Source organism: Cryptotermes secundus, unplaced genomic scaffold (genome assembly GCF_002891405.2).
Source record: "Cryptotermes secundus unplaced genomic scaffold, Csec_1.0 scaffold986, whole genome shotgun sequence".
NCBI classification, from domain to species: domain Eukaryota; kingdom Metazoa; phylum Arthropoda; class Insecta; order Blattodea; family Kalotermitidae; genus Cryptotermes; species Cryptotermes secundus.
In genome coordinates this window covers 172,221-199,517 of record NW_019735574.1, presented here as the reverse complement: position 1 = coordinate 199,517, position 27,297 = coordinate 172,221, and the positions used below count along the sequence as shown (strand labels likewise).

Here is a 27,297-nt window from a genome sequence, read left to right as displayed (position 1 = left end):
GTTTACTTAACGACATCAGTTACTATGCCTTATGAAATTTAATAGTGGTATAATTACTTACTGCCGGTCACGGTAGCCGAGCGGTCTAAGGCATGTACTGTCTTCGCTCGCTTGGAAACCGGGATCGTGGGTTCCAATCCCACTCAGGGCATGAATGTTTAGTTTGTGTGTGTGCGTTTTTCTGTGTTTGTTCGGGTAGAGGCCTTGCGACGGGCTGATCACCCGCCCAAGGAGTCCTACCGAATGTAAGATCTAGAAAAACCGAAGTGAACGGAGAAGTTCTTGGAGGTAGGCCTAGGCCCACTGGGGCTGTAGTGCCAAGGAAAAAGAATAATTACTTACTAGTCAATTGGGAAGGAAATGGAAGAAACCGCAAGTGACTAACCAGGTACTATCCTAATACCTACCCGAAGGGACTGAAGAAAACCGCAAGACTGTACGCTTAGCTTGTATTCGGGCACAGACTTGTTCCGCGCTTTTATTCGTAATATTGTTATAATAAATAACCCAAGTACCGGCATAGCTCAGTCAGTATACCGACTGGTTACGGGCTGGACGGCAGAAGGGTCGGAGTTCTAGTCCTTGTAGAGTCAATAATTTTCTCTTCCCCACGTCATTCAGACCGGCTCTGGGGTCAACCCAAACTCCTATCCAATGAGTTCTGGAGGGTTATTTCCCTGGGGGTAAAGCGGTAGGGGCGTGAAACTGACCGCTCACCTCCAGCTAGTGCCAAGGTCAAGAAAATGTGGATCCAGACATCCACTCACCCATACGCCTTCATGGCGTAGTGTTTAATTAATTAAGAACAGGGACAGCTTTGCCTTTTGAAACAATCAACGCCCCTGGGGTTGTCGTCGTCTCGCCGTGGCGGTGGGGCCCAGTACACAATGACAAACGGCTACGTTGGTCACAGCTGCTGACTGGTCAGAGAAGAATGGAAGCGAATAATATCCCACAAAGGGATAGGTCTCAGTAGCCCTGAAAGACACTCATTTAAGAGAGGACAATTCTGACCCTCCCCCCCCCCCACAAAAAATTAACACTGGGGCCCTCCAGAATGGGGGTTCCTAACTTGGCTGATAGCCCGGTCTCATAAAAACATATTCATATTCCTCAAAAGAAGAGTTACCGGACTGGTGGAAAGATCAGCATACTCTTTTGAGAGGACGGAACAGACCACGTATGGCCCAATGAACTGCATTATCATCATCATCAGTAATCTGTAAAGACGACAGGTCCACATTCTCTTCCAAAACAATTCCTCCACTTAATGCGATCTAGAGCTTTCTCCTTCAAATGAAAATATCCTCTTCTGTCCCCAAGGTCATCCAGCATCTTCTTACATCTTCTTCCTCGTCTTCTGGTCACTTCTATCCGCCCCTCTATCTTTCCTTCAATAACTTCTTTTAGAAGGCAGTTTCTGCGTAAAACATGACCAATCCAATTAGCCTTCCGTTTTCTTATTTCGTGTAGGATATTCCTCTGCTCACTGACTCTAATTAACACTTCTTCATTTCTCACATAATCGGTGCATTATAATAGCAGTTTATTTTTAAGAAAATCTGAATGTGAATGGAAGGTTCCTCTAGTTTCTTACTATAATCTAGGGCAGTTCCACGCAATTAGCTAGTCTGAACAACAGAAGGCGCAAGCAGCGCAAATGTCAAGTGTTAATTTGCAGGCGCTGGAACATCTGATGGGATTTTAAAGGACGCTGCTTAACATTTCATCAGCCCGCAGTTTTACGAGCACAACAGCAAACTCGAAACTTCCATCTGCTTCCTCGTTACTAACTGCAGCACGCCCACGAGATAAATCACAATTAACTACTGAAGTCTAAGTGCAGAAGCTGATTGCTAAACGTCGCGACCTCTGGCGGGGAGGATACGTAAAGAATTCCTACAGAATTTTAAACCTGATACAGAGGAAGCGGTGGATGCAGTTCTACAAAGCATGGAATTTTACGTTTCTTCACTATGCAAGTCATTATTTCAGAAAGATTAGAATCGGAAACCCGGTAGAAAAAAAAACTAGGGAATATAGATTTCAACTCTATATTCTATATCTATATTCCCTACTGAACGGACAAAATAAATCGTGAGATGAGGCACGGGCAAAACATTTAATGTCAACACTATACTACACCGATACCACGGGCCTCCAAGCAATTTATTACATGTACGAGTATATACCATACAGAATATACCATTATGTCCGTGGGAATATTACAAAATTGCAACAACTGACTTGATGATACAGAATATCACATGAAGAGTTTTTAACCTTATTTTACGTCACAACTTTCGTTTTTATAATATGTTTATAGTTCATTGTATTTTATAATGTAATAATTATCAAGTAGTCAGCTTCACTATCGCAATTGCAGTTCAGCGGTGTGTGTATACCGTAATCATGTGTTTGCCTGCTGATGGCTTTAATAGCAGAAACATGTAGCTAACCTAATCTTAGCTTTAACCATTGGATTGTGTTGCGACGGACTCTAATAAAGAATTGTATATAATAACACAACCGGATATACGAAATGAAATTTTACATGAATATGTATATTATTCAGACAGGAGCTAACATTAGGGTTCTCGTGTTTAATGCAGTACTGCTGGCTACAAGTCAGTTGGCATTAGGAAGGTCCAGTGACCGGCCAACTCGTGATTTCTCTCGCTCCTAGAGCAAATGCTGAGTTGGTACTCAAACTCCACAATGCACAGCATCCGTCACATGCAGCTCTCCCAATGGTAACATCAAAATGTAGCGCTCCCAATCTTAGATGAAACTTCAGTATAATGCAAACCCTCCCACGCGATATAAAAATTAATTCCTATTGTCACGATCTTAGTCACTATAGACGGGGTTTGAACTGGTAATCAGATTTACTGACCTCTTTACATCTCGTAACTACAAGGATTATGCCCTCACTACTCTACAGAAATCACCGTAGAACACACTAAATCTTCTCATTACGTTACAGTCTTCACTAACTGTTGCCTGGTAGCGGCTTTCAACGGCGAACATTCTCCCAGTAACAGCTCGCAACAACCGAACCCCCGTGGTTATGTTAACTGCAACTCCTACCTTGCCCTGCTTATAAGATCTTGGTACGGACCGCGCTGCAGTGCAACTCCTGATTGGCGATAGCATGACGCAGTCCACTGTTGCGTGCGCAGCCACTGGTATGCATGCTTCACGTGCAGCCCTCCCGATGTTAATATCAACATTTCACCCTTAGAGAGTTATCAAAAAACAATTCCGTGACCATAGACGTCCCTGCGCGACTTTTCTCCTCTACTCATAACACAGTTCGTAAAGGTAGTTGTCCCTGTGCTTAATTAATTAAACACTACGGCATGTAGGCGTATGGGAGAGTGGATGTATACCACAAGGACCTGCGGTCACTGCCTGGGAACCTTGAAGGACGGAAAATATTCTGTCCACAACTCCCCCCTTTCTAAGCAGTCCCTCTCAATACCCCCTCCCCACTTCTCACTATATCTCTCTCTCTTTATGCTCCAAGTCCGAAATACCTTCCCACAAGAGGGATTTTGGAACGTTCTGTATTTATCTGAATGTTTTCTGTGGTCTAAGTTACACCGATCCACAAACAATCTGGAAGTTCGCCCTCAGAAATGATATTTTCATGGTAGGCACATATGTCATGCCTCTGACATCCAAGAACTGTTCCAAATTCCTCGCACCGTCCATGTTTAACAGCTATCGTCATTATCAACAGAGCAGGCTCTCACATCAGCTGTGCCTACGCTTTCACTTAAACTCATCAATAAACGAACTTCCTGTCGTGTCCGCGTTGATGCAGTCACTGTCATCCAGAAGCGCTGTCAGCTTCGTCTGCGCAATCATTGGCACATCTGATGGTCCTCTAACCTTCAGCTTCCGCTGGGGGATACAGACACGTCTGTGGGCATTTTCCCCCAAGCCGAATTACAATGAAATTCTAAAATTCATCACGACATGGCGTAAAACAAGTAATAAGAAGTCGCATATAGAAAGATCTTGATTAAAGTAGGCTATAGGTGAACTGTGCTAAACAAAAAGACACCGTCAGAGTGTCAATGTTACGTACACCATTGTCTTATGTGGTCATCACAGCGGCCTCCGTAGTCTAGAGGTAACGTACCCACTTCATGACTCGTAGTACGCGGGTTCAAATACCCAGCGGAGGCCGTCGAATTTTTAAGGGCGGAAAAATTCAGGGAACAAGTCCTCCGGGAGGGACTTTAAGCCATGGGTCCCGTGTCGTAGCTTTACGGCACGTAAAAGAACCTCGTATCTCCAAAGGAGGTCACTGAGCCAAATTACGGACGTTTCCCGCCCAACAGCAGTCTCTAATACCTCCGGTAGATGGGGGAAGCATTATAGATACCTCTCAGCTAGTAGAGCCGGTCTCGCTGGCTGGGCGGGACTGATGGTAAGCACCAGTACCGGTAGGATATAGAGCCTGGTAGAAATCATAGAGGGAAGCACAATGGATCAATACAGGTCTAAGTGCATGGGGAAACCCACCCTCTCCAATAACTAACTAACTATGTGCTCATCACGAATAAAGGCTGTCTATATTGTCCAATAATGTGGACTAATAGTCAAATGATAGGATATATGAGGACGAAGATCTCAAATACACGTTGCAGAAAGATTCCCAACTGGGACAGTTTTGTTATGTCTATATCAAAGACCATAATACACAAGACTGCGATTAAAAAAGGGGAGGGGAGCTTAAAATCGCTTTCTTTGTCAAAGAAACGACAAGATAGGCAGCGTCTACACGAGCGCACAAAATGCGTCCGTTGTAACGAACATACTTTATGACGGACGTTGCTGAGGACACCACACAGTTGCAGAGTGCGGTGCGTAGTTTTTATCTGCAATGGAGCCAGAAGAAAGCGTAGCATTCGCCTCTCTTGTTTATTTCTACAACGTTCGTTACAACGGACGCATTTTGTGCGCTCGTGTAGACGCTGCCATAACGGGTCCACGGGGGGTGGGGTGGGGGGTGTCATCCTATCCCCAGACCAACTGTGAAGCAACATATATTCCGTGTTGTTATAGGAGAGGCATAAAAAAAGTTGTTCCTGTGCTTTACTAATGAAGCACTACGTCATCCACTTACTCTTGACCTCGACACTTGCTGCAGGTGAGCGGTGAGCACACATCTCACAGTCTCATTCAATTATACGGAACTGTTACCACTGTACTGCGCACCGACTCAAGTGCAAGGTCTTTTGCGTTAGCAACAGATTTGCGATTTTGTTGCCTCGTGACTTAGAAATGCCAGCACAAAAAGTGACTAACTGCAGTGGCTCCGTACGCAGAAGGTAAAGTTGTCTCTATGCTTAATTAATTATGCACCACACCATGAAGACGTATGGGGGAGCAGAGGTATAGTTCCACCATTCTTGACCTCAGCACTACATGAGAGTGGTCAGCATCACGCCTCGACCGCTTTACTTCCGGTACCAGCTGGAGAGGAGGCTGGGTGCGCCCCAGATCCGGTCTGGACGATGTGGAGTTGAGAGAAATCTCTTTCTTCTGCCGGGAATCGTTTTCCGGCCGTCCAGCCCGTAGCCTGTCGCTATACCGACTGAGCTACTTTTCTTTTATTGCTAGTGGGGTGGGGCTAAGTCCCTTGTACTGCGGCCACTTCTGGCCTATTGTACCAGCCCCAGATGACAGGCGAGGGCGATTGTGGAGCAATTGGTGGAATGAAGATTGGCAGGGGTAACCGAAGTACTCGGAGAACACCTGCCCCAGCGCCACTTTATCCACCACAAATCCCACTTGACCAGACCCCGGGATTGAACCCGGCCGCCGAGGTTGGAAGCCAGCGACTAACCGCTTGAGCTACGGCGCTACCGACTGGGCTACCCCGGTTCCTTGTGCTTATTTCATTTAGAGAGACCCACTTTACTGTTTTCAGGTATATACTTCAGCAGTAGCTAATATTTAGGGCCTGCAAGCAACATAGCGCATAAATTGTCAGCGAGTGAGAAACCTTTATAACCACTTAAGCTGATACAACATATTTAAATATCACACAGACAAACAAGGAATCGTCATGTGTTCTTGTGCATTATTTTTAGAACTGACATCATGGATCCGGTTTAAATTTCAACAGGAAGTCGTTAAAAACAAACGTCCTCAAAAGCACCTAACCTCAATAACTTTAAGAGTTCTGTGAATACTGCTACATTTATTCTAATATATACTAAATTTAGTATACAAATATGCATTAAAGGGTGCTTTTTAGGTGTCTTTTTCCGTCAATAGCGATACAGACCTTAGCATACCTTCTAAGGCTGCCATGTTCTACTCCTACTTACTCAGTAGCGTACGTAATGACACAGGCACAAGCCTTGAGTCTTCTATATGTAAACATGAAATCTGTACTAATTTACGTAGAAGGCGAATTTAAATGTAAACATCGTCTTATACCGAAGTACGTGACGCAGATATGAATCAACCTGTCACAAAGAAGAGAATTTTTGGTTGTATTGGACTGAAGATTTACAGATAGGAACTCGTGAATCAAAAATGAAAGCGTTTTACTCTGGGAATACAAAGAAGGGTATACAGTGCAGAAAGTTTCGCTTCGAGCGAAGCAATATGGATGACGAGTAAGTAGAAACGACAAAAATTGGAACGAACTGAAAGATGATACCGCCATTCAGACAGGAGATTGGGGAGTTTTCAAACGTACACTAAATAAAAATCGTTATACAGTTCCTCAGCATGCCAACAAACACTCCAACGCCGCCAACATTTTATGCGTATTGCCTCGCGCCTTCTGACGTTCAGTTCAGAATTCATCCCATCGTAAAATATAAACAATTCATAAAACATTCGAAATTATAGTTCCATCAGCCGATTTGTATGTGCTATAAACTTGGCTAGTACTACAGAAGGAGGTCATGTTGAAGATTTTTAGAACAAAGTTCTGAGAAGAATGCAGTCAACTAAGATATATTTGTATAAATTTCGATCATACACTTTACTGTGATGGTTACTGGCACTGCTCCCACCCACATTGTAGGATAACACCCCCTATCGGTTGTCTACCACTGTTTATTCAATGTATTAGCAGCCATCTTCCATCAGAACACCCGCCATTCCGCGGTTACAACAGAGGCACTGAACACGTAATGGCGGGCTTTGGTATTTGTGCTTCTGCCCACACACTCCGCCTTCGATGAATGAATTGGCAGTAATCTGATTATCGCGTTACATACGTACATGCATCCGTCTGTTCATCCTTTATCCATTCTTTATACAAGTAGAGGGTACGTGAAATAGATGTACACTTGCATGTGTCTAATGTATACATACGTGTAAACGTGTCGTAACATGTTCAGCCCTCTCTCGAAATGTTTATTTTATCAAATTTCTTTAAGTCATTACATGCTATTTTTTTTTCCTTGGCACTACAGCCCCAGTGGGCCTAGGCCTACCTCCAAGAACTTCTCCGTACACTTCGGTTTTTCTAGACCTTACACATTCGGTAGGAACCCTTGGACGGGTGATCACTACATGCTATACAGTTACGAAATATCTTATACATACAGTTTATATTCTCTGTATCTACTATCTTTAGCCTTACATTCATTTTCTTGTAAATATATTTGAAATGTTTTTAAAACAGCATTTGCTTTACATTTCTGAAAAGGAAACACGTATTTTTTTTGTTAGAAATTTAAGGAAATTACAACCATTGAAACGAAAATCTCCAACTTACTGTGTGCTAAATTTTACATCTGCAAAGTTTGCAATTCCCTAGGAAAGGACATCTAAATTTGATATTACTGCAAACTTAGGGCTTTAGAATAAGGCCCCTTACAACAGATCAGATGGTTGACATCTATGCAAATGACTCACAAATTTGTTTTTTTTTCCTTTCTTCTTTATTTACCTCCCACGCTTCTTCGTTCCTTTCTCCTTTCCTTCTGATATTTCTATCGTGTTGCTTTCCTTCTTATTTTATTTATCTCTTCCTTCCTCCTCCCTTTTTATTTTCAGTTTAATGCAAGATTAATTGTACCCCGTGTTCTCCACGTAATTTCCTGCAATGCTGTATCATCCTGAATATTCAGACCTTCACAGACTTTCTCCTGATTTCTAAATTTTCATTTTACACCGTTTGTGTACAGCTTCGTGTTTAGATCAAATCATATCGTATCATTCAGCATTCCAAACACGCACAGCGGCTATGATCTGGGGGATTCACGTAGCTATATACATTACTGGGAGGGTGGATTAATTTACTTCATCTTGTGTAGATAATGCACACGGGTACGCCACACCAAGCCCAATCGCTAGCGGAGCCGAGAATTAGCATTCAACTAAACACCTCCAGGGAGTACAGCACTTCTCCAGGAAGTTAACAGTTGCTAAGCCGGCCAAACTACTATCAACCTTTTATTTCACTCCAACATTCATTGCCGTGATCACAAGGGCTGCGAATTGTATCCTATCCTTAGCCAGATTAATCCAGTTTACAGCTTCATATTGTTATTTCATTAGATCAATTATTCTTCCCTCTATGGTTGTTTCACAACATAGGAACCTTCCCTTCAGGTTTTCAGATCGAAATTTTGTATTCATTTATCATCTCTTTCATGCGTGCTACATGCTGTCGTTATTTCATAATTCTTTACTTGGTAAACACTATAAATTATTAAGTTTCTAATCTACCTGTGCTATTTTCCCCAGCCTGATGACACTTTTCCTCTCTCTGTTTCCCTGTTCACAAACACGATCAGTCGTTGAGGTCGAAGCTTCCCACCTCGCTGATAATTGAGATTACAGACTTCCTCCCTTCCGTCGCTCGATCCCCCTACCCTTCCTACCGACATCCCAGCTTGCCACATTTCTACCCTGAAGACAGAAGCAGCAGGTTCTTCCGAAACGCTAATCATGAGACTGCGTGCTGTCATAACTTACAGGATCGAATGTGAAACCTCCACAGACATCCTTCCGTTATGACGACGGATGAATTAATGGCGCTCTATAAGCAGAAGTTGCTACTATGCAACCAACGAGATAATCAGCAGCCAGTCTATGTACTGTAGGCGTAAGAGGAAAGAAATCGGGGAACAGGGCTGCTGCCTGCTTCAGGGACGGGCAGGTAGAACGAAAAGATATCGAGAGACAGAACACGGAAAATAGACTGAAAAAGTGGGTTTACAAATAGGACGCACTCGGAACCGGAAATGATCGGGTGAGGGGGCGAGGTAAAGTTGTCCCTGTGCTTAACTAATTAAGCACTACGCCATGAAGGCGTATGGATGAGTGGATGTATAGATCCACGTATTCTTAGCCTCGGCACTAGCTGGAGATGTGGTCAACTTCACGCCCAGGGGAAAGAGCCTCCGGTACCCACTGGAAAGTTAGCTGGGTGTGCCCCAGAGTCGGTCTGGACGACGTGGAGAAAATTCTTGACCCTACCGGGACTTGAACTCTGACCCCTTGGTCGTCCAGCACGTAGCCAGTCGCTATACCTACTGAGCTATCCTGGCTCCTTGAGGTGGGAAAACAAAAGAAAGCCTTATATCTGACTGGAAGGGAAACGAAAACAGTTAACGGGGTGCGTTTTGGGTTGTTGAGATCGGAATTTAATCCGCTGTATGTGCAATGACGTAACCACTCATCTTGCGCACGAATCGATCCAAGGGTAAGGAAGGAACTTTTTTTGTTGAGACGTGGCAACACCGTCATGACGTTGACTATATACAGGAGAAAGTGGGTTCCTTGTGATTGTGTCTTCACTCCTACCCCAATAATTCCCCCCGCGAAGCTTAACTGACAAGTTGCCGACTAACAAATAGCCCCACAGGAATGGGGCGTGGCCAAGACTGTTCTGCAAACTCGAGCCGTGATCCGGGGCGACTGTTACCGGCCACATTAACCCCTTAAAGCGCTGTATGTACCAACTGCTTTAACACTCGAAAGCTCTGCATTTTGTTCACAGAGTATATTCATGGGTTTCGTTTGTTTCCAGAATAAACATACATCCTTTCCCCAGACAATATTAACTGGTTGCCTTTGATGCAGTTTTCTATGAAGTAAAAGGTAGCAGGACGTCGAGGCTCCCACATTTTCTAAACAATCTTTTCACAGATGGTGGCAAGGTTGTCAATCTTACGCGTCACCCTCCGTTCAGTATGAACTGAATTTTTAAATATATTAGATTAATTTCATGTTAGGAATTGTTTAACCTTGGGGAATTAGCGTCCGCTCTTAGTGTCCTCCCCCCCCAATTTTATACAACAGAAAATTAATTGAAGACTTCTATCTTCCGATATAACGCCATGTGGCACTATATCTCAGAAAAGAGAACTCGGGTCGATCAACGATAGCGCTATAATTGATCGTCATTAAGAGTAAGTGTAAACGAAGGTAACCCTTATTATTCGTCACCGGACCCCTGACACATGATGATGATGATGATGATGATGATGATCTTACATTACGAAGAGCTGAGATAGCGCAGTCCGTATAGCTAGTGCCTACCGGTTGGACGACCATGGGGCCGGAGCCCCGGTGGGGGCAAGAATTTTCACTTCTCCATGTCGTCCACACTGGCTCTAGGGTCCACAAAGCCTCCTATCCAACGGGTACCCGGGGCTCTTTCGCCGGGAGTAAAGCGGCCGGGGCTTGAAGCTGACCACTCACCTCCAATTAGTGCCGAGTTCAAGAAAACGCGGGTCTATACATCCACCACCCCTCCCAATGTCTTCATGGTGCAGTGGGACGGAGACCCCGTGGTACAAAAGGGCCGATGTGAAGATGACAGATGAGTGTGGGACAACAGAAGGAAGAAGATCGCAAAAGGAAAACTTAAGAACCTATTTTGAATGGTATGGACTTGTAACCTTCTTGCGGTAATTGGGATAAATAAAACTTATTGCCTATGCTGAGAATTTTGGCATGACAACTTCCCTGAAAAAGCTCATACACATACGAAAATGACTATAACATAGAGGCTGTGAGGACATCAGGAACTTGTTTCCAGTGTTTGTGATTTTGAACATAACAAAAAGTATCCTTGTAACAGGCTGTGATGGCCCATAGGGTTGTGAGACGTCGAGCTCCCACATTTTCTCCAGACAATCGGTTCACAGATGGCGGCAAGGTTGTCAGCCTTACGCGCCGGCCGCCCTTTACGCACCCAGGAAGATTCCTGGTATTCACTTCTGTTAGAGGCTGAGTCGACCCCAGGGCATTAATGTGGCTGGAAGGATTAGGTCAATTGGAAAAATCCACCTCATCGGGATTCGATCTCATGACCTTCCGGCTTGTAGCATAGCCCCTCAATCAACTACGCTACCGCTTTTGAATTTAATACAAAACTTATTTATCTGTTGTCAAGATGACTGTATTTACTGTTTACCCCAAAGAGCAGCGAACCTAGCTAATCGCTGGTTCGTTGGATGGCTGGACTTTATACACATTTGGGTCATAAAATTTCGCTCTAGTACTAAATGATTTGTTCTTCCTACTCCGAATAAGCTACCCGTATGCTCAAGTTAGCGTTTCAATTAATTCAATTAAGATTCACAGATCGGAACGGGACACTTTCCTTGAGCTAATAATGTATATCTGTAAAACGAACTGTTTAACTGACACTGACGCTATGAATGACCTTTACTGATCTCTTAAAACGTCAAAAAGAAACTGGCTGAAAATATTAGACACAGATCTTTCTGCAGCAAATTTAATCGGGATCTGTTAACTGTTTCACCGCGTATCTGGTAGGTGATCCCCACGACCCGGATTTTGATGATCTGAAAATATTTAAAAAATGACCTATAAAATGACCGGAAAAATTCCAGAAATATGATCTAATGGAGAAAAGAAAGAATACGTCGCTTCCATGTTCACATTTCAGAAAACATATGAAGAAAAATTCCCTAAAATGACCAAAAATGACAAGAAATACCCTTAAAAGTCCAAAAATTTACCAAAAAATTACTTATAAAATTTACATTTCTGTACCCACAGCTCATACCCGAGATTTATATATTTAAGAGCATCGCATAGGATACAAGGAAAAAAAGATGACATGTCATCAAAATCCGGGCCCTGGTGATTACCAACACTGTCTCCATTGCCCTCATGTAGCTCCCAGTATTGTTGGAATCATCAAGAACTTACTTAAAACTGAATGCCAAGACAGCAACCTCTGTTTCTTCCCATGAATGCGACTATTAAACCATTTTCTCGGCAATGTAATATGAAAGGCTCCCAGCATACCCACAGCACGACTATATCCGTCCTAAACCATTGTCTGGATTCAAGAATTTTATGTTATTCTGCTTAACTTTTCATTCTGTAATCTTCAGGTGATAATAATATTACTACTGGCTATAAACCCAGTTTGGGCCGCTTCTTTCAGTTTCTTAATCTTACACACAGTCGGTAGGACTCCTTGGACAGGGGATTAGCCCGCCGCAAGGCCTAAACCTACACAGGACAACACAAACACAGAATAAACGCAGACATCCATGCCTCGAGTGGCATTCGAACACACGAACCAAGTCTTTGGGCGAAAATATTTCATGCCTCACTACGCGGACACTGTGATCGGCGATGATAACAGGCACAAAAATCATTTAATGTAGTTAAAGTTTTTTAACACCGGTAATTTGAATCGTTCAGAGTGTGTAAAAAAAACCATATACAGAATGAGTTTTCTTGTTTCCGTTGCTAACTTCATAATAAAATACGTAAATATAGGCAGACTTGCCTAGCGACGCATCGCGAACGATGAGCTAGTTCTCTCTTAGTCCGCAAGATAGAAACACAGTGCACAATCACAGCGCCATGGCGGACGGTACTTAGAACTATTTACGTATGATTGCAGAAATAGAACACACTCCGAACGCCCCCAAACCCCTCAAATTCACGTGATGAATGTATGATATGGATTTTGTGTGCGCTTATCTGAAATTTGTGGTTCTTACGGCACAATCTGTCAAACCAAGGTTTCTGTACCGTCACACAACATGCGATATTTTGGCCGTTATATAATAAGCGAGTGCATTGAATATACCCATTAGTCAATATGTTTATTATTTCAAATTAAAAACACTTGCTGGCCATCATCAGGTGTGTACATATAAAATCACAAATATATGAAGCTTCTGACTAATGTGTTTTAAAATACATCCACTTTTGGTCAATATAGTTAAGTTTTCTAAAACGTTTCNGCGGACGGTACTTAGAACTATTTACGTATGATTGCAGAAATAGAACACACTCCGAACGCCCCCAAACCCCTCAAATTCACGTGATGAATGTATGATATGGATTTTGTGTGCGCTTATCTGAAATTTGTGGTTCTTACGGCACAATCTGTCAAACCAAGGTTTCTGTACCGTCACACAACATGCGATATTTTGGCCGTTATATAATAAGCGAGTGCATTGAATATACCCATTAGTCAATATGTTTATTATTTCAAATTAAAAACACTTGCTGGCCATTATCAGGTGTGTACATATAAAATCACAAATATATGAAGCTTCTGACTAATGTGTTTTAAAATACATCCACTTTTGGTCAATATAGTTAAGTTTTCTAAAACGTTTCCTAATTGATGTTGAAAAACGTAATACAATCTACAGTTCGTGAAGTTGTAAAAATGCATAAATCGTATACATACAAGTTGTGAATATACTGGGTGGTATTTTGAGTGGCGTATTCATATTTGTGCGCGGATTTTTTTAATTATTCCTATATAAGTGTGTGTAAAGGCCGCGCCATAGCTCATGCGGTTAGTCGCTGGCTTCCCACCGCGGCGACCCGGGTTCGATCCTGGTTCTGGTCAAGTGGGATTTGTGGTGGACAAAGTGGCGCTGGGGAAGGTTTTCTCCGAGTACTTCGGTTTCCCCTGCCAATATTCATTCCACCAATTGCTCCACAATCACCTTCACCTATTAATTTAGGTGAGTGAAGGGGTACGTGGTGGGGAAGGGAGGTTTGGGTGGAAAGTAGGGATGATCTGCCTCGAGTATTGTTATGTGGAGTATGTTTTTAGAATTATATCGAATACAGGGTTATTCGTATCTGTAAAAATGTCATTCGGCATGTACAGTCTTCGCTCGCTTAGAAACCGGGATCGTGGGTTCGAATCCCACTCAGGGCATTGGTGTTTGTGTGCGTTTTTCTGTGTTTGTTTACAGGTAGAGGTCTTGCGACGAGCTGATCACCCGCCCAAGGAGTCCTACCGAATGTGTAAGATCTAGAAAAACCGAAGTGAACGGAGAAGTTCATGGAGGTAGGCCTAGGCCCACTGCGGCTGTAGTGCCAAGGGGGAAAAAGCGTCATTCAGTTGCTGCTTCTGTAGTGAGATATGAATGTGGAACCATTCTAATGGGTTAAGTGACCTTTCTTTTGATTGTGGAGTATTTCCATTGTCTGGTCTATGGTGTCACGTGTGTTGAGCTCCTAATGCGTGTAGGGCGTATCTACATTTCGGGTTGCTGCTTCTTATTGCCTGTGTATGCTCTTTGAGAAGTGTTCGAAATGCTCTGCCTGTTTTTCCATTCAGTCGTCACTTTTTAGTTGACAAATTCCGCGGTTATACAAAGTATCTGTTAAGTGTGTTGTTTTAATGTCTTTGTATTGTGTTGGTGATTTTGAAGGATGTACGTATGACTGTTTTTTTTTATAATCTAGTGATGGTTCTAGTTTCTTTCCCCCCTTTTGTACGGAATGATATTTGCCGTGGTTTGGTTTGTTTTGTTTTGAAGTACGTATGCTTGTGGAATAACTGCTATTGTGTAGTATAGATTTAACATGTAGTACTTCCCGTTCTCTATTTTCGTTTGTGGGGGCTAAGTGTTCATACAGCTGGTTAGGAATTTAATTGCAGAGTTGTTTTTTTTTGTTCGTGTGGATGACATGAGCCATCGCATATTATGAAATATGTACATGAGGGTTTTCTGAATATGATGTCAGTTGATATGTAAATTTGTGATTGTTATGTGTACGAAGTTTAGTTTAATCCTTGTTTCTTTTTCAGTTGTGAATCTGATGTGTGATGTACTGAATTAAATACTACTAGTGTATTTTCAATGTTTTGTTGTGGGTGTTCTAAACAATTAACAAGTCGTCAACATAACGGAAGTAGTTAATCGTGTAGTGTTTCATCAAGATAGTCGTCAACATAACGGAAGTAGTTAATCGTGTAGTGTTTCATCAAGATAGTCGTCAACATAACGGAAGTAGTTAATCGTGTAGTGTTTCATCAAGATGTTGAAAACTGTAGCATGTCCGAGATACTGCATAAATATTTAAGCTAGTACTACCAACGTTGGGGCTCCCAATGCTAGCCCATTAAAAACATACCAGATAATGAGAGTCGAATAAGAGAACATGAACAAGAATTCGTCATACTGTTAAACACAAACACCCCTTACTCGCTGAACACATCACGTTGACTATGCGTGCTACACTACCAGACTGCATTGGTGGTTTGGTGGTTGGTTGTCTTAGTTTCTTCTGTCGCAGAAGCATGAGAATATCAGGGTTCTGCACCATTAGACATTAAAAAAAGTATTACTGCCACAATAGAGGAATTCATTTTTGTTTTTAATAGCATAGTTCAGGGACGTGCGAGGTGGACTCCTACATTAAATTTCCGAACCTATCAAGAAGGCTTCTTTCAATGCCGCTGTGTCTAGAAGATCCAAAGATACAAGAGCTGGAAAATCAGCCACAACTACTGTTAGCCTCGATATGAAAAACAGAGGCCATCGAAGACAAAAGCAAAGGTCGAGAAACAATAATCCGTTTCAAAATGGAGGACTTGTTACGCGGAAAGAAACTGCCTCCGATGTGAAGACACTGCTTGCTGCAACATAACAAAAACTACGGTCCTTATTCGGGTTCTGCAAGACATGGGTTTCACTTGGTAACATTCTGCGAGCAAGAAGACAGTGCTTGTTGAACTACGAGATATCGACTGGCGGTGTAGATGTTTTACGATGCGCGACATCTGGACAGACAGTTTGACTTTCCGAAAATGCCGGCGAAGACTTGCGACTGAAGGGGTGATGGCCACGGTCAGTGGGGCAACAAACTCATTATCGTTCACTGGACCGAAGGACGGTGTTCTACCGGGAGTCCAGCTGGTGTACGATATGAGTGGGAATTACCAGGGACAAATGAACTGTGAAATCTTCCGCTGAGTCACACACCAAGCCATTCCCAACTCGCCGCCCAACTCTGTAGTGGCTCTGGCCAGCGACCCTATCACAGCCAACTGCTGATGTGTTGGGTTTCTTGCAGGTCAATGGATGTTTGGGTGCCATTTAAATTAGAAAAACTGACTCGTATTACTTCACTGAAACTGCGGGAAAATATTAATATTAGCAAAGTTTTCAGTGTCCCCTATATCCAACTGAACTGGCAAGCGCGAACCTTACAAACATAGGCACATAAGAAATACTTCAGACCCATGGACTGACGCAAGAATTGGTATTGGAAGGCACTACACGAATATTCGGAGGCGAGAGAAAAAGACGCTCTAGCCATGTGGAGAATGTACGGTACAGTGTCCGCTCGGTCTTCGACCTCTTGAACACTGAGATCGTGAGTTCAAAACCGATCTGCTACATGGATGCACGTCTGCGTTTTTTTTTTTTTTGAGCGCGCTGACCTGTGTATATATAGGCGCTTTTCGATTGCTTGATCTCATGTTCACAAAGTCCTGCAAAAAGTCTGAAAGACTCCTAGATTGTAGATTAGTTCTGAACTGAAACAGGCCACAGGCGCATGTAACTGATAGTTACGGACAAAATTTGTCCAAGAGTTCCACATTCTTTTTTCTGTGGCGCTAAAGCCCCAATTTGGGCCTAGGCCTACCTCCACGAAACTCTCTGTTTCACTTCGGTTTACTAGATCTTACACATTCGGTAGGACTCCTTGGGTGGGTGATCAGCTCGTCGCAAGGCCTCTACCTGTAGACAAACACAGAAAAACGCACACAAACATCCATGCCCTGAGTGGGATTCGAACCCACGATCCCGGCTTCCGAGCGAGCGAAGACAGTGCATGACTTAGACCGCTCGGCTACCGTGACCGGCAAGAGTTCCACATACCAAACCAAAACATTTCCGTATCAACATATGTCCACATACATTTACTTTGTGACTCATACCTGAAAAAGTATATTTACACTTAAGTGCTCAAAATCTCCTCCATGAAATTCAATTTACAATTTGACACGTCTCATCATGGGCCACCACAACTGTCCAAAGTTGCCGGGACAGTTGCGGCTAGCTCGACAGGCATACGCAATGCGATGGTGAAGTGTCTCCTTGTTGCTAACAACAGCTGCATACACTAAGGATTTTTGGTGTCCAGAAGATACAAATCTGGCAAGCTTGTTGTCCAAGTGGGTCCTCCTCAACCTATCCATTGGCCATGATAGGTCGTACTAAGACCATCTCGCCCAACACGGTTAGAGAGTTCCGGAGCACCATTACGCGTGTACCACTTTCGTGCTCTGACACGATCTTCCAGTAGCTCTGGCAGATCGTGTGAGAGGAAATTTCGGCAGTAGTTGCCTGTACGCTGATGTGACGAAACATGTGGGCCGACCAATCACAAACAATCCCTGCCCACACACCAATACTGAACAACTGAATAGGTCACAACGGTATTCTATCAGCTATGTTACCGGACACGTGTTGCTCCAGATATTTTTACTTGTTTTGTTACGTGGAACTCCTGCCCAGAATTCGTCCGCATCTTTCAGTAACAATCTGTACATACATGAATACGTAAGACCGAAAAGGAACAGCGGATTAACTGCAGTAAATGAACACCAGGGATGACGTGGTAAGTAACATGGCGTATGGACCATTTTGTGAGTGCAACTTCCCACTCTGCAAGCAGCATTCCAGCAATTCCACATGGTCCCACGCAGTCACACCCGTCAACAATACGCGAAATCAGGACCTCACTATTCAAGTCCGTCGCTATTAGCGTGTGTAGGACGAATCAGGTATGCATACGTCGTATTGAGTGGGTGTCACTGAGAAGTGGAATAACCCTGAGTTCCTCTCTGGGATTTAACAACGCAATTGACAATAAGACGGCCAAAGGTTAAAATTCCTCTTTTTACTGTGACCTATCTGACAGGACACAAAGCTCAGGAAAAAAAACAGCAACGAATCCAATTGCATTGCCTGTAATTACGGCGGTAAACGAGTCCTCTGGTTCCAAGACAAGTTGCCACGTTACCAGTTCTCAATAGCACACACTTGTGAACCACCAAACTTCTATGTACACACACACATATATAGATACATGGACAAATGCGGGGAATATCTGGACTTGGCGACTACTACATGTCAAAGAACTCAGCTTCATATAATTACCTTCACATACCACAAAATCTCCTATTAACATTTTCTTTCCAATGGCTGTTCCAGCCCATTCAGGGCCCTGGCCTTTTATTCAGTTCCGTAATCATTTTTTAAAGACGGTAGGACTCCTTGGGCGAGTTATGAGGCCGTCGCAAGGCCGCTACCTAAACAAAGGTTAACACAAACACAGAATAAACGCACACAGACATCCATGCCTTAAGGGGGATTCGAAACCACGCTTCCAGCGTCCGAGAGAGCGAAGACAGTTCTTGCCTTAGGCCGCGCGGCAAGGTCGTACATGTACCTAATTAAGCAGTGCACCATTAAGCGGAGGCACAACTCGCTCCTTATCCCGTTCTCCGACTAAAACATTGTATTTATTTCTTACGCATGGTAATGGACACAGAATGTATGTAGACGCTAAAGTAAAGATTTCGATGGATACGTACATGCTATAAGTCTGTATTTGGCCCAAGGTCAGCATGATTCGAGCTAACTGGCATCCCCTGGGTCACATGCTTAGGCTCAGCCCTTCCTAACAAAGTAGAACATATACGAATGTCTCCATTAGTTTCTAAAGGCCCAACATAGGCAAAAATTATGTTGAAATTTTTTAGTAATTTCTTTTAATCGTATTACATTTCTCTAATTTTATTTTTTAAGGGTTGAAACGTTTATTATTTCCTGCCGCCGCTCACCAGAGCTGGGGCGGTTTACGGCATGCCCCGCAACTCGTCTACCATGAGAGGGTGGGGGGCAAAAGATTTAAAGATGCAAGAGAAACAACATACTTTCCCCTGTCTTCAGTGTTTCCATTAAACAACAAAGCGTGTATCACACACCCACACCCCACCACATTTTCAGTGCCGTGGGGCACCGCCGTAAACTCTTAAACCGCCTCTGGTTGCGTAGCAATACAAAATGACAGTCGTTACTAGGCAGGTTCGATTTAATCGATCTGAACGATCTTGGCACCATAAGAATTAAAACAGCTCAGCTTTTCATTTGACCCAAGGCATACTTTAAAACAATGCAGATAAATGTATCGAGACCTCAAGCTATCACACAGCCCTCTGTTATCTGTAGTGGAAATGAAACGGCATCTGTGACAGGCGGCTTATGTTATCAATATAAACAGGACACCACAAAATGATAATATTCAACGTGGTGTCACAGGCAAAAATATTACGAATACAAAGCCCAGAGCCCCCTACGAATATGGGACCAATCAAGTAGAGTAAAGATAAAGGTAAAAATATCGCTGTAGGAGGCCATGGAAGCCCACAGGGTGACGTCGAGGCTCCCACATTTGCTAGACAACCGTCTCAAATATGGCGGTGAGGTTGTGAGCCTTACGCGCCAGCCTCTCCCTTTACCACCAGGAAGATTTCTGGTACTCATTTATGTTAAGAGGCTGAGTTGACACCAGGGCCATAAAATCAAGCAGAATACGGGCTGGAATTTTAGAAGTATGTCCGAACATATGCCAAGGACCCTGAGAGCTATACCAGCGGTAGCGTAGCTACTGGCAGGGCCTCCCTTGCTGGACAGGTCAAAGGGTAGGCATCAGACGAAGAGAGACACCAAAAACTGATGCCGGAAGCAGCGTCATCAGCAGCGACTTGAAGCACAGAGCAAATGATGCTCGAGATGGTTCAAGTTCGTATAGCAACAGGCGTGACCAGAGCGGTTTGAACGGCTGCTGTACTGCGATGTGGAAAGCATATGGAAAAACTACCACATTATCACTTTTCCTGGATAGTCTCTTTCCAAAAACGGAAGATCGCATTAAGTGGAGGAACTGTTTTGGAAGAGACTGTGGACCTGTCGTCTTGACAGATTACTGATGAATGAATGTCCGAACAAATTATATCATTTGTTGCAAGACATGAAATTTAGGGGAGTAACAGAACAACCATAAATCCGTAGCAATTATACTCTCTGACAGACCTAAAGGGTAGGGGATTTGATGGAGACATGCTGCTCAACGTGGAAAGAAATAACAGATGGAAAAAAGAGGCAAGAACGAAAGTAAGTAAAATAACTTGAACGAATATAAGAGCAGAAAGTAAAGAGAGAGAAAACAAAGAACGAGGTCAGATAAAGAGAAGAAAAAGAAACGAAAGATATAAGCAAAAAAGAGGAAAGAAAAACGAGCATTTGTTTGTTTAGTCCCTATTTTATTGTTTACTTAACGCCATTCTCCATACCAGAAGCTGTATAGCGCCTGTTGGTAAAGTGATGATGAATCAGAAAGGAAGCGGCACTGGTCTAATTTGAAGTGCTTCAGGGGAATGAAGAAAACCATGCATAGCCTCAGCCAGTTTTGCAGGTAGATATTTTAACCCAGGAACTCCCAGAGTACGATGCAGGAGTAGCGAGACATATGATTCTACGTCTGTTAGATCCAAAATAAACGCTTATCACATATACATAAATCGGCAGCCACTTTGCACAGAGTTGAAGCATGTAAGAGAACAGACTACGGCAGCTCGTGCGTCTCCACGCAACCTGTGCAGGAAATAGGGCTACTAACGCTGCCTCAGTGTCAGTTCCATCTAGCGTCGCATGGTGGGCTGACTGAACGGATCGAGAGAACCTGCGAGGAAACCGTAGTGACCAAATCCAGGCACTACCTGGGTATTTACATGGAGGAACTAAGAGAAACCATGAACACCTTCAGTCCTGGCCGAGATTCGAGTCGTGCACCTTCTGAATACAAGTCCCTGAACCAACCAGATCTGGTACACCTGCCACAAATTTCCCTTAAAATCAGTAACGTAGGTTTACAGTCAACACTGTTCAATACAACATGGTACTTGAACACGCAGATTATAATAACGTAAATCCGGGTGAAGTGTCGGGTACTATTAGCGGGCGCAAACCCGAAGAACTGATAATGTCAGTTTTAGATAACAGGCCTGTTTCGAAAATATAAGCATTCGTGAGCCAGGTAAAACTGATCAGCGCATACCAACCTTACTGGATTCTCATTCGTCACTGGAGAGGATGTAAGACATTAGATCTGTTTCGGACATAGCGCGCATGCGTGAGCCAGGTAAGACTGATAAGCGGATATCAACCTTATTGGATTCTCATTCGAGACTGGAAAAGAGACATTAGAACTGTTTCGGACATCGCGAGCATGCGTGAGCCAGGTAAGGCTGATCAGCGCATACCAACCTTACTAGGTTCTCATTCCTGACAGGAGAAGGTATAAGACATTAGATCTGTTTCCGAAATCGCGCGCATGCGCGAGCCAGGTAAAGCGACTCGGTGCATACCAACCTTACTGGATTCTCATTCGTGACTGGAGAATTCTTACCGTAGGACGGAGGACTCTTACCACTGTGCCTGCGGTGGTGGCAGAAGCGACGCTAGGGAATGTGTCAAGCTGACTGCGCTGCCACTGGCGGTGGATCTGAAGCGAGGTGTCGGCGAACCTGAAGTGGCGGAACGCTGCATCCTGCAATTGCCAGGCATTTGTCAGCACCCTCTCACACTAAGCGTCACCCTACATCCCCTCTCTCCCCCAGCTCATTCACACATGATGGAATAGTATGTACGGCTCCACAGAATCTGAACTTAAAAAACTATATTTTTGTATTGAGGGCTTCGACAAAATGCCCCAAGTAAACGAATAGAGAAGAAATGTCCGTTTGTCTGCTTTCATGTTTCACCTCAGACACTACTAAATGGACTGAGTTAATAATCAGTACCATCAGCCAACGCCAAACGTTACTATAGTGTTCGACGGCCATAGTTCGATTCCAGGTCGTGCAAGATTATCTTTCCAATATTCAGAAGGTCCCTGGGGCCCTCCCAGCCTCCTATCGAATGGGTATCGGGGTATCTTTCACCAAGGATAAATCTTCCGGATTGTGAAGCTCACCACTCACCATCTATTGCCAAGATCAAGAATCGTGAAGCTATACCTCCACTTTCCCATCTTCATGGCACAGTGCTTAACTAATTAAGCGCAGAGACAAAATCTTCTTTTATGCTTTATGTAATTCCCAATATCCGTCCGTCCGTCCGTCACCTCGGAAGCTGATAATATTGAGAATGTCTATATAAAAGATGTCAAGTGTTAGGAGAAGTAGCCGGATAGCGTAATCGCTAAGCGACTGGCTACGGGCTGGACGACCGTGGGGTCGGAGTTCGTGTCCCGGTAAGGTCAAGAATTTTCTCCTCTCCACGTCGTCCAGACCGGCTCTGGGGTCCACCCAACCTCCTATCCAATGGGTACCAGGGCTCTTTCCCTGGGGGTAAAGCAGCCGGGCCGTGAAGCTGATCACTCACCTGCAGCTGGTGCCGAGGTTTAGAAAATGTGAACCCATACGCCTTCATGGTGTAGTGCTTAATTAGATAAACATAGAAACAACTTCACCTTCTTTACCTTTAAAGACAAACTGTTAATTTTGCTGTTCCTAGTAAAATTCTCTCTCCCATAACTAAAGCGCTGGGGGTATGACGACAGTGAGAAGTTACAATCACTTAGCAATCACTCAGCTACAAGTTAATTTACTATACGCTCCTCAGCTCAAATATTTGGCGCTTCAGAATAGTGGAGAAAAATGTAATTATACTGCTTAATGACGCCATGTAAGCTGGAGCACATCGGTTTCCCCGTGAAGGCGAGGCGTTATGAACTGGAATGGATCTGGGAGGAAGCGGGAATGGCCTCTCCTGGAACCACACAGGAGAGGGTGAGAAAATCACGTCAGGTTAGATGTGTCCCATCCGGAATTCTAAGCAATCATCTCACCAATACGAGTCCGCAGCATTTCTGAAACATCGTTAACTTTGTAAGATTTGAGGTTTTCACGGCGGTGACTATGAAGAAAGCAGTCTTCTTGGATTTGGCACCGTGTATATGTGGTGTTAACCGACGTTTCGGAGGAACGTATCGCCCCCATCTTCAGGGTAGAAGAAAAAGTATAAGAATTCTGCAAGCGACAACACCGTGAGAAACGGTAAAGCAGTCTGCTTTAAACTTATTTAAACGGGTAACACGCGGTTTCTCCCGCTCGTCAGCTTGCGTGGCAAAGCCATGCGACACATTAATATTCCCGTCTTGCAATTTAAGTTCGAGGCTCACGCGTTGCCTTACCTCTGAATTCCACCAGCCGCAGTTCCAGTTACTGTTTCTTTCTTCTTGGCGCTACAGCCCTCATTTGGGCCTAGGCCTACCTCCATGAAACTCTCCGTTTCACTTCGGTTTACTAGATCTTACACATACGGTAGGACTCCTTGGGCGAGTGATCGGCTCGTCGCAAGGCACCTACCTGTACACAAACACAGAAAAACGCACACACACATCTATACCCTGAGTGGGATTCGAACCCACGATCTCGGCTTCCGAGCGATCGGAGACAGTGAATGCCTTAGACCGCTAGGCTACCGTGACCGGCTTCCAGTTACTGTTACTGCTGTGTATATTTCTTTGGCAAGTTCCAGGCCGCTACAGATCAACGACCGCTGATTCCTGACATAATTATAGCGTGCAAAATAATAAAAAACTGCAATAATAGAATATCAATGAACGAAATGTCTGCCCATGCAGCCGCGACTTTTTACAACACAAAGTTTCGATGCACATCAGCTGTTACATAGGAACCAAGTGATAATCTGTGAAGGCAGGAGAACATTTCTATGGAGTTTACTCCGTCTGGTGAGCGAGTTACTTAACATCTTAATCCGAGGTTAAGTTCCGCTGAGGGCATTAACCTGCAGACCGTGATCGACCAACAATCTGAAAAAAGTTTACAACAAGTTGACAGAGAGACGCACTGTTCTGCTTCCTAGTTGAAAGCCGTGATATTTTGCTGCAAGAACAAAGTCGAAATGGGCATCACCGGGTGTTCTGATGCTTTAACACCTGTAACACTAGTTTTGAAATCCAAATATTTAAAAAGTCAACTCTTCCGCGAACAAATTGACGTACACTCTATGCAGGAAAGGTGAAGTATGTTTTCCGTACCATATTTTGGTAATATGTGATTCGTGTAGCTCTAATGGCATATAAAGGAAGAAACGGAGAGACAGATAGGCACAGCAAGGATGAAGAAGGAAGAAGGAATCGATAGAGAGAACAAAGAGAAGGAGAAGAAATAAACAGAAGTGTGCATCCAATCTTGCTGTCTACTAGCTACTTTCTTTAAGTGATTTATCAGACTTGCCTTCCAACGACGAAAAGTCCTTACACTAAGATAGGACATAGTAAACTTTCGACTATAGCGTTTAGTTAACGAAAATCCTTTGTTGGCTCTACACACAGAAATTATTAACCATTAATAAAGGACAAGAATTCTCAAACTTTCAAAACCGATAACTACGTAAAAGGCAAACGATTAATCAAAATCAAATTTATTACCGTATTTAAAAAAAAAATGAAACGTCATTGAATTTTCAGGTCAGAACTATGACGCATGTGGACTTCCCTATCAAAAGGATACATATATCACCAGGACAACCGTTTCAAACATTTAAGCCTTCATAAAAATCAAATACTAATATTTCCGAAACACTAGAGTTTAATATAATTTAAATATTGTGTGAAGTATTTTCCCACCTTGCCTACTGATGACAGCAACGTTTTATTAACTGACACTTGTTATCTGTATGAATATACCAGAACATGTTCTCTAGAACTACATGGGCGTGTAGGGATTATGCGTTTTGGTGTAATACAGAAGACCGTCTTCTTAAGCGGCATAGCAAATGTATGGTTCAAAAACCACAGGAGCAAGAAACAAGAAACAGATATCTGAGAGAGTGACCATAGTTTTTATATAGAAGTTTCCAAATCTTGTGGTTGCAAGTCAGTAACGCCAGGACCTATGTCGTAAGATTCATCATTACATCCACGACTCTAACATCACGCAAATAAAATCACTGTGCATCACACTTGTCATCACAAGTTCTATTCCAGAAACATCGTATAATAAATATTTAAAATACGGTCGCTTCGCTGTCAAAGCAAACGCGAGATCAGAATTGTGGCTGCTATATGGAATTACTGAAACGAACAGAGAAAGCGACTTGCAGAACCATAAATGCTGTAGACATATTAATAATATAAAAAAAAAAAACTCTGTGACCTTTAGTCTGCAAGCGAACTGAACGGAGTGAGCGACCGCCGTTTGTCAGCGAAGTTAGTGCCAACTTTAGCGGACAGAGGGTGTCGCGTGGTCGGCGCAACGGATCCCCAAGGCCGTTAATTTCGGTTTTCTAGACCGAAGTTTCTACGTTTCCATTCAACCAGCTCCTCAATTATCCTCACGAGGCTGAGTGGACCCCGTTCCAGACCCACTACTTCTCAGAAAATCTGGTAGCGCCAGGATTCGAACTCGGGACCTATGGATCTGTAGCCAGGAACACTGACCCCTACACCACAGAGGTGGTCCATATTAATATACTTTTATTTTTTATAATTTTATACAAGAAATTTATCACGACTTATATGCCGTTGAATGGATACATTTAACCCTGCAATTCAGTAATGTTTTATTTATTTGTGCAATTATTTCATTATTTAATCACAAACCACATGATAATGGTGCACATATAGTGACAAATGAAAAAAATACAATTTACTGAACCGCTGACATGTTAGTAGTTACTACAGGATTCTGACGATGGTGTGTAACACATAGATATTGGGTTTTCGGACTTATCCATCGTCCTGGTTTTTAAGATAACTAAGAAAAACAAGACGTTTCGGAAACTGGATCTCACCTGAGGACGTAAACAGATCCAGTTTCCGAAACGTCGTGTCTTTTCTTAGTTATCTTAAAAACCAGGACGATGGATAAGTCCGAAAACCCAATATCTCTGCGCTGACATACTGTTATGCATTTTAATTGATTTTATTAAAATTACAATCAGTGTACTCTGTTACTGTACTGACGGCCCCGATACCTCGGCATTAAGTGAATTAGATACAGGGCCCATATTGGGCAAAACTTCGAAGTATAAAGCCAAACACATTCAACATGTCGGCAGAGCGCAAGAGAAGCAGTCTTCTGAAGCCAATTAACAGGTTACAAGCAGCGTCTATCAAGGAATCGGAGAAGACCTCTGAGGAAACTACTGCATGAATGAGGCGGAAAGGGGCCAGCAAATGGCGCAGCTCCTTGACTGCTAGACGACCGTTCTTCTTCTTCTTCCTCCTCTTCCTCCTCCTCCTCCTCCTCTTCTTCCTCTTCCTCTTCTTCCTCCTCCTCTTCCTCCTCCTCCTCTTCTTCCTCTTCCTCCTCTTCTTCTTCATCTTCTTCTTCTTCTTGTGGCGGTGGCGGCGGCGACGCTGAAAGAGTTGCTGCACAAGCTGTTTTGTTTTACGAGCAGCTCGTTTCCGAGTGACTAATACGTTTCATTCTAATCAAGAACATATCTTGCGTTGCTGCCACATTACCTGACTCGAAACAGATGTCGCTGCCGTCCGCGCCGTTCTTTCATTTGGCGAATTCTCAAAATAGCTTTCTCGTTCTACATTTCCTTGTACACATTCCCCCCCCCCTCCTCCCTGCTGAGGTCTTTTACCTCTGAAAGTTAAAATATGTACGGTAACCATATTAACCACCAGCATTTTGCCTCTGCGTTACAATACGAGGTCATGCAAGGTTCAGTTTCATATGTAGGGTCTACATAAAATATAATTATACACAGATTTCGCAAACATACAGTTTGTGAGCCTAGAAAAAATGTCACTTTCCTACAGCCTTCCGCGGACCTAACACACACACAAATACAGGATCATTCTAAATTATTATCGTGATATCCTTGGCATATAAACGGAAATCCAGACAATAATTTAGAATCACTAAGTATTATGAAATTTACTCCGTAGTTCCTAATCTTACCAGTGTGTGTGTATGTATATATATATATATAT

General features: G+C 43.3%; 1 protein-coding gene across 6 annotated transcripts in view; it reads right to left on the bottom strand.

Annotated features, from left to right (window-relative positions):
- LOC111869652 (tensin-1) overlaps positions 1-27,297 on the bottom strand; it is a 354,704-nt gene that overhangs the window by 237,895 nt on the left and 89,512 nt on the right. Inside the window, exon 2 of one of the 6 annotated variants that reach the window (XM_023861320.2) lies at positions 21,727-21,867. The exons of 4 other annotated variants lie outside the window; for them this stretch is intronic. In XM_023861320.2, the coding sequence (XP_023717088.1) occupies positions 21,727-21,867 (141 nt within the window). The remainder of the gene's footprint in view (positions 1-21,726; positions 21,868-27,297) is intronic. One more of the 6 variants, XM_023861322.2, reaches the window with a different exon arrangement.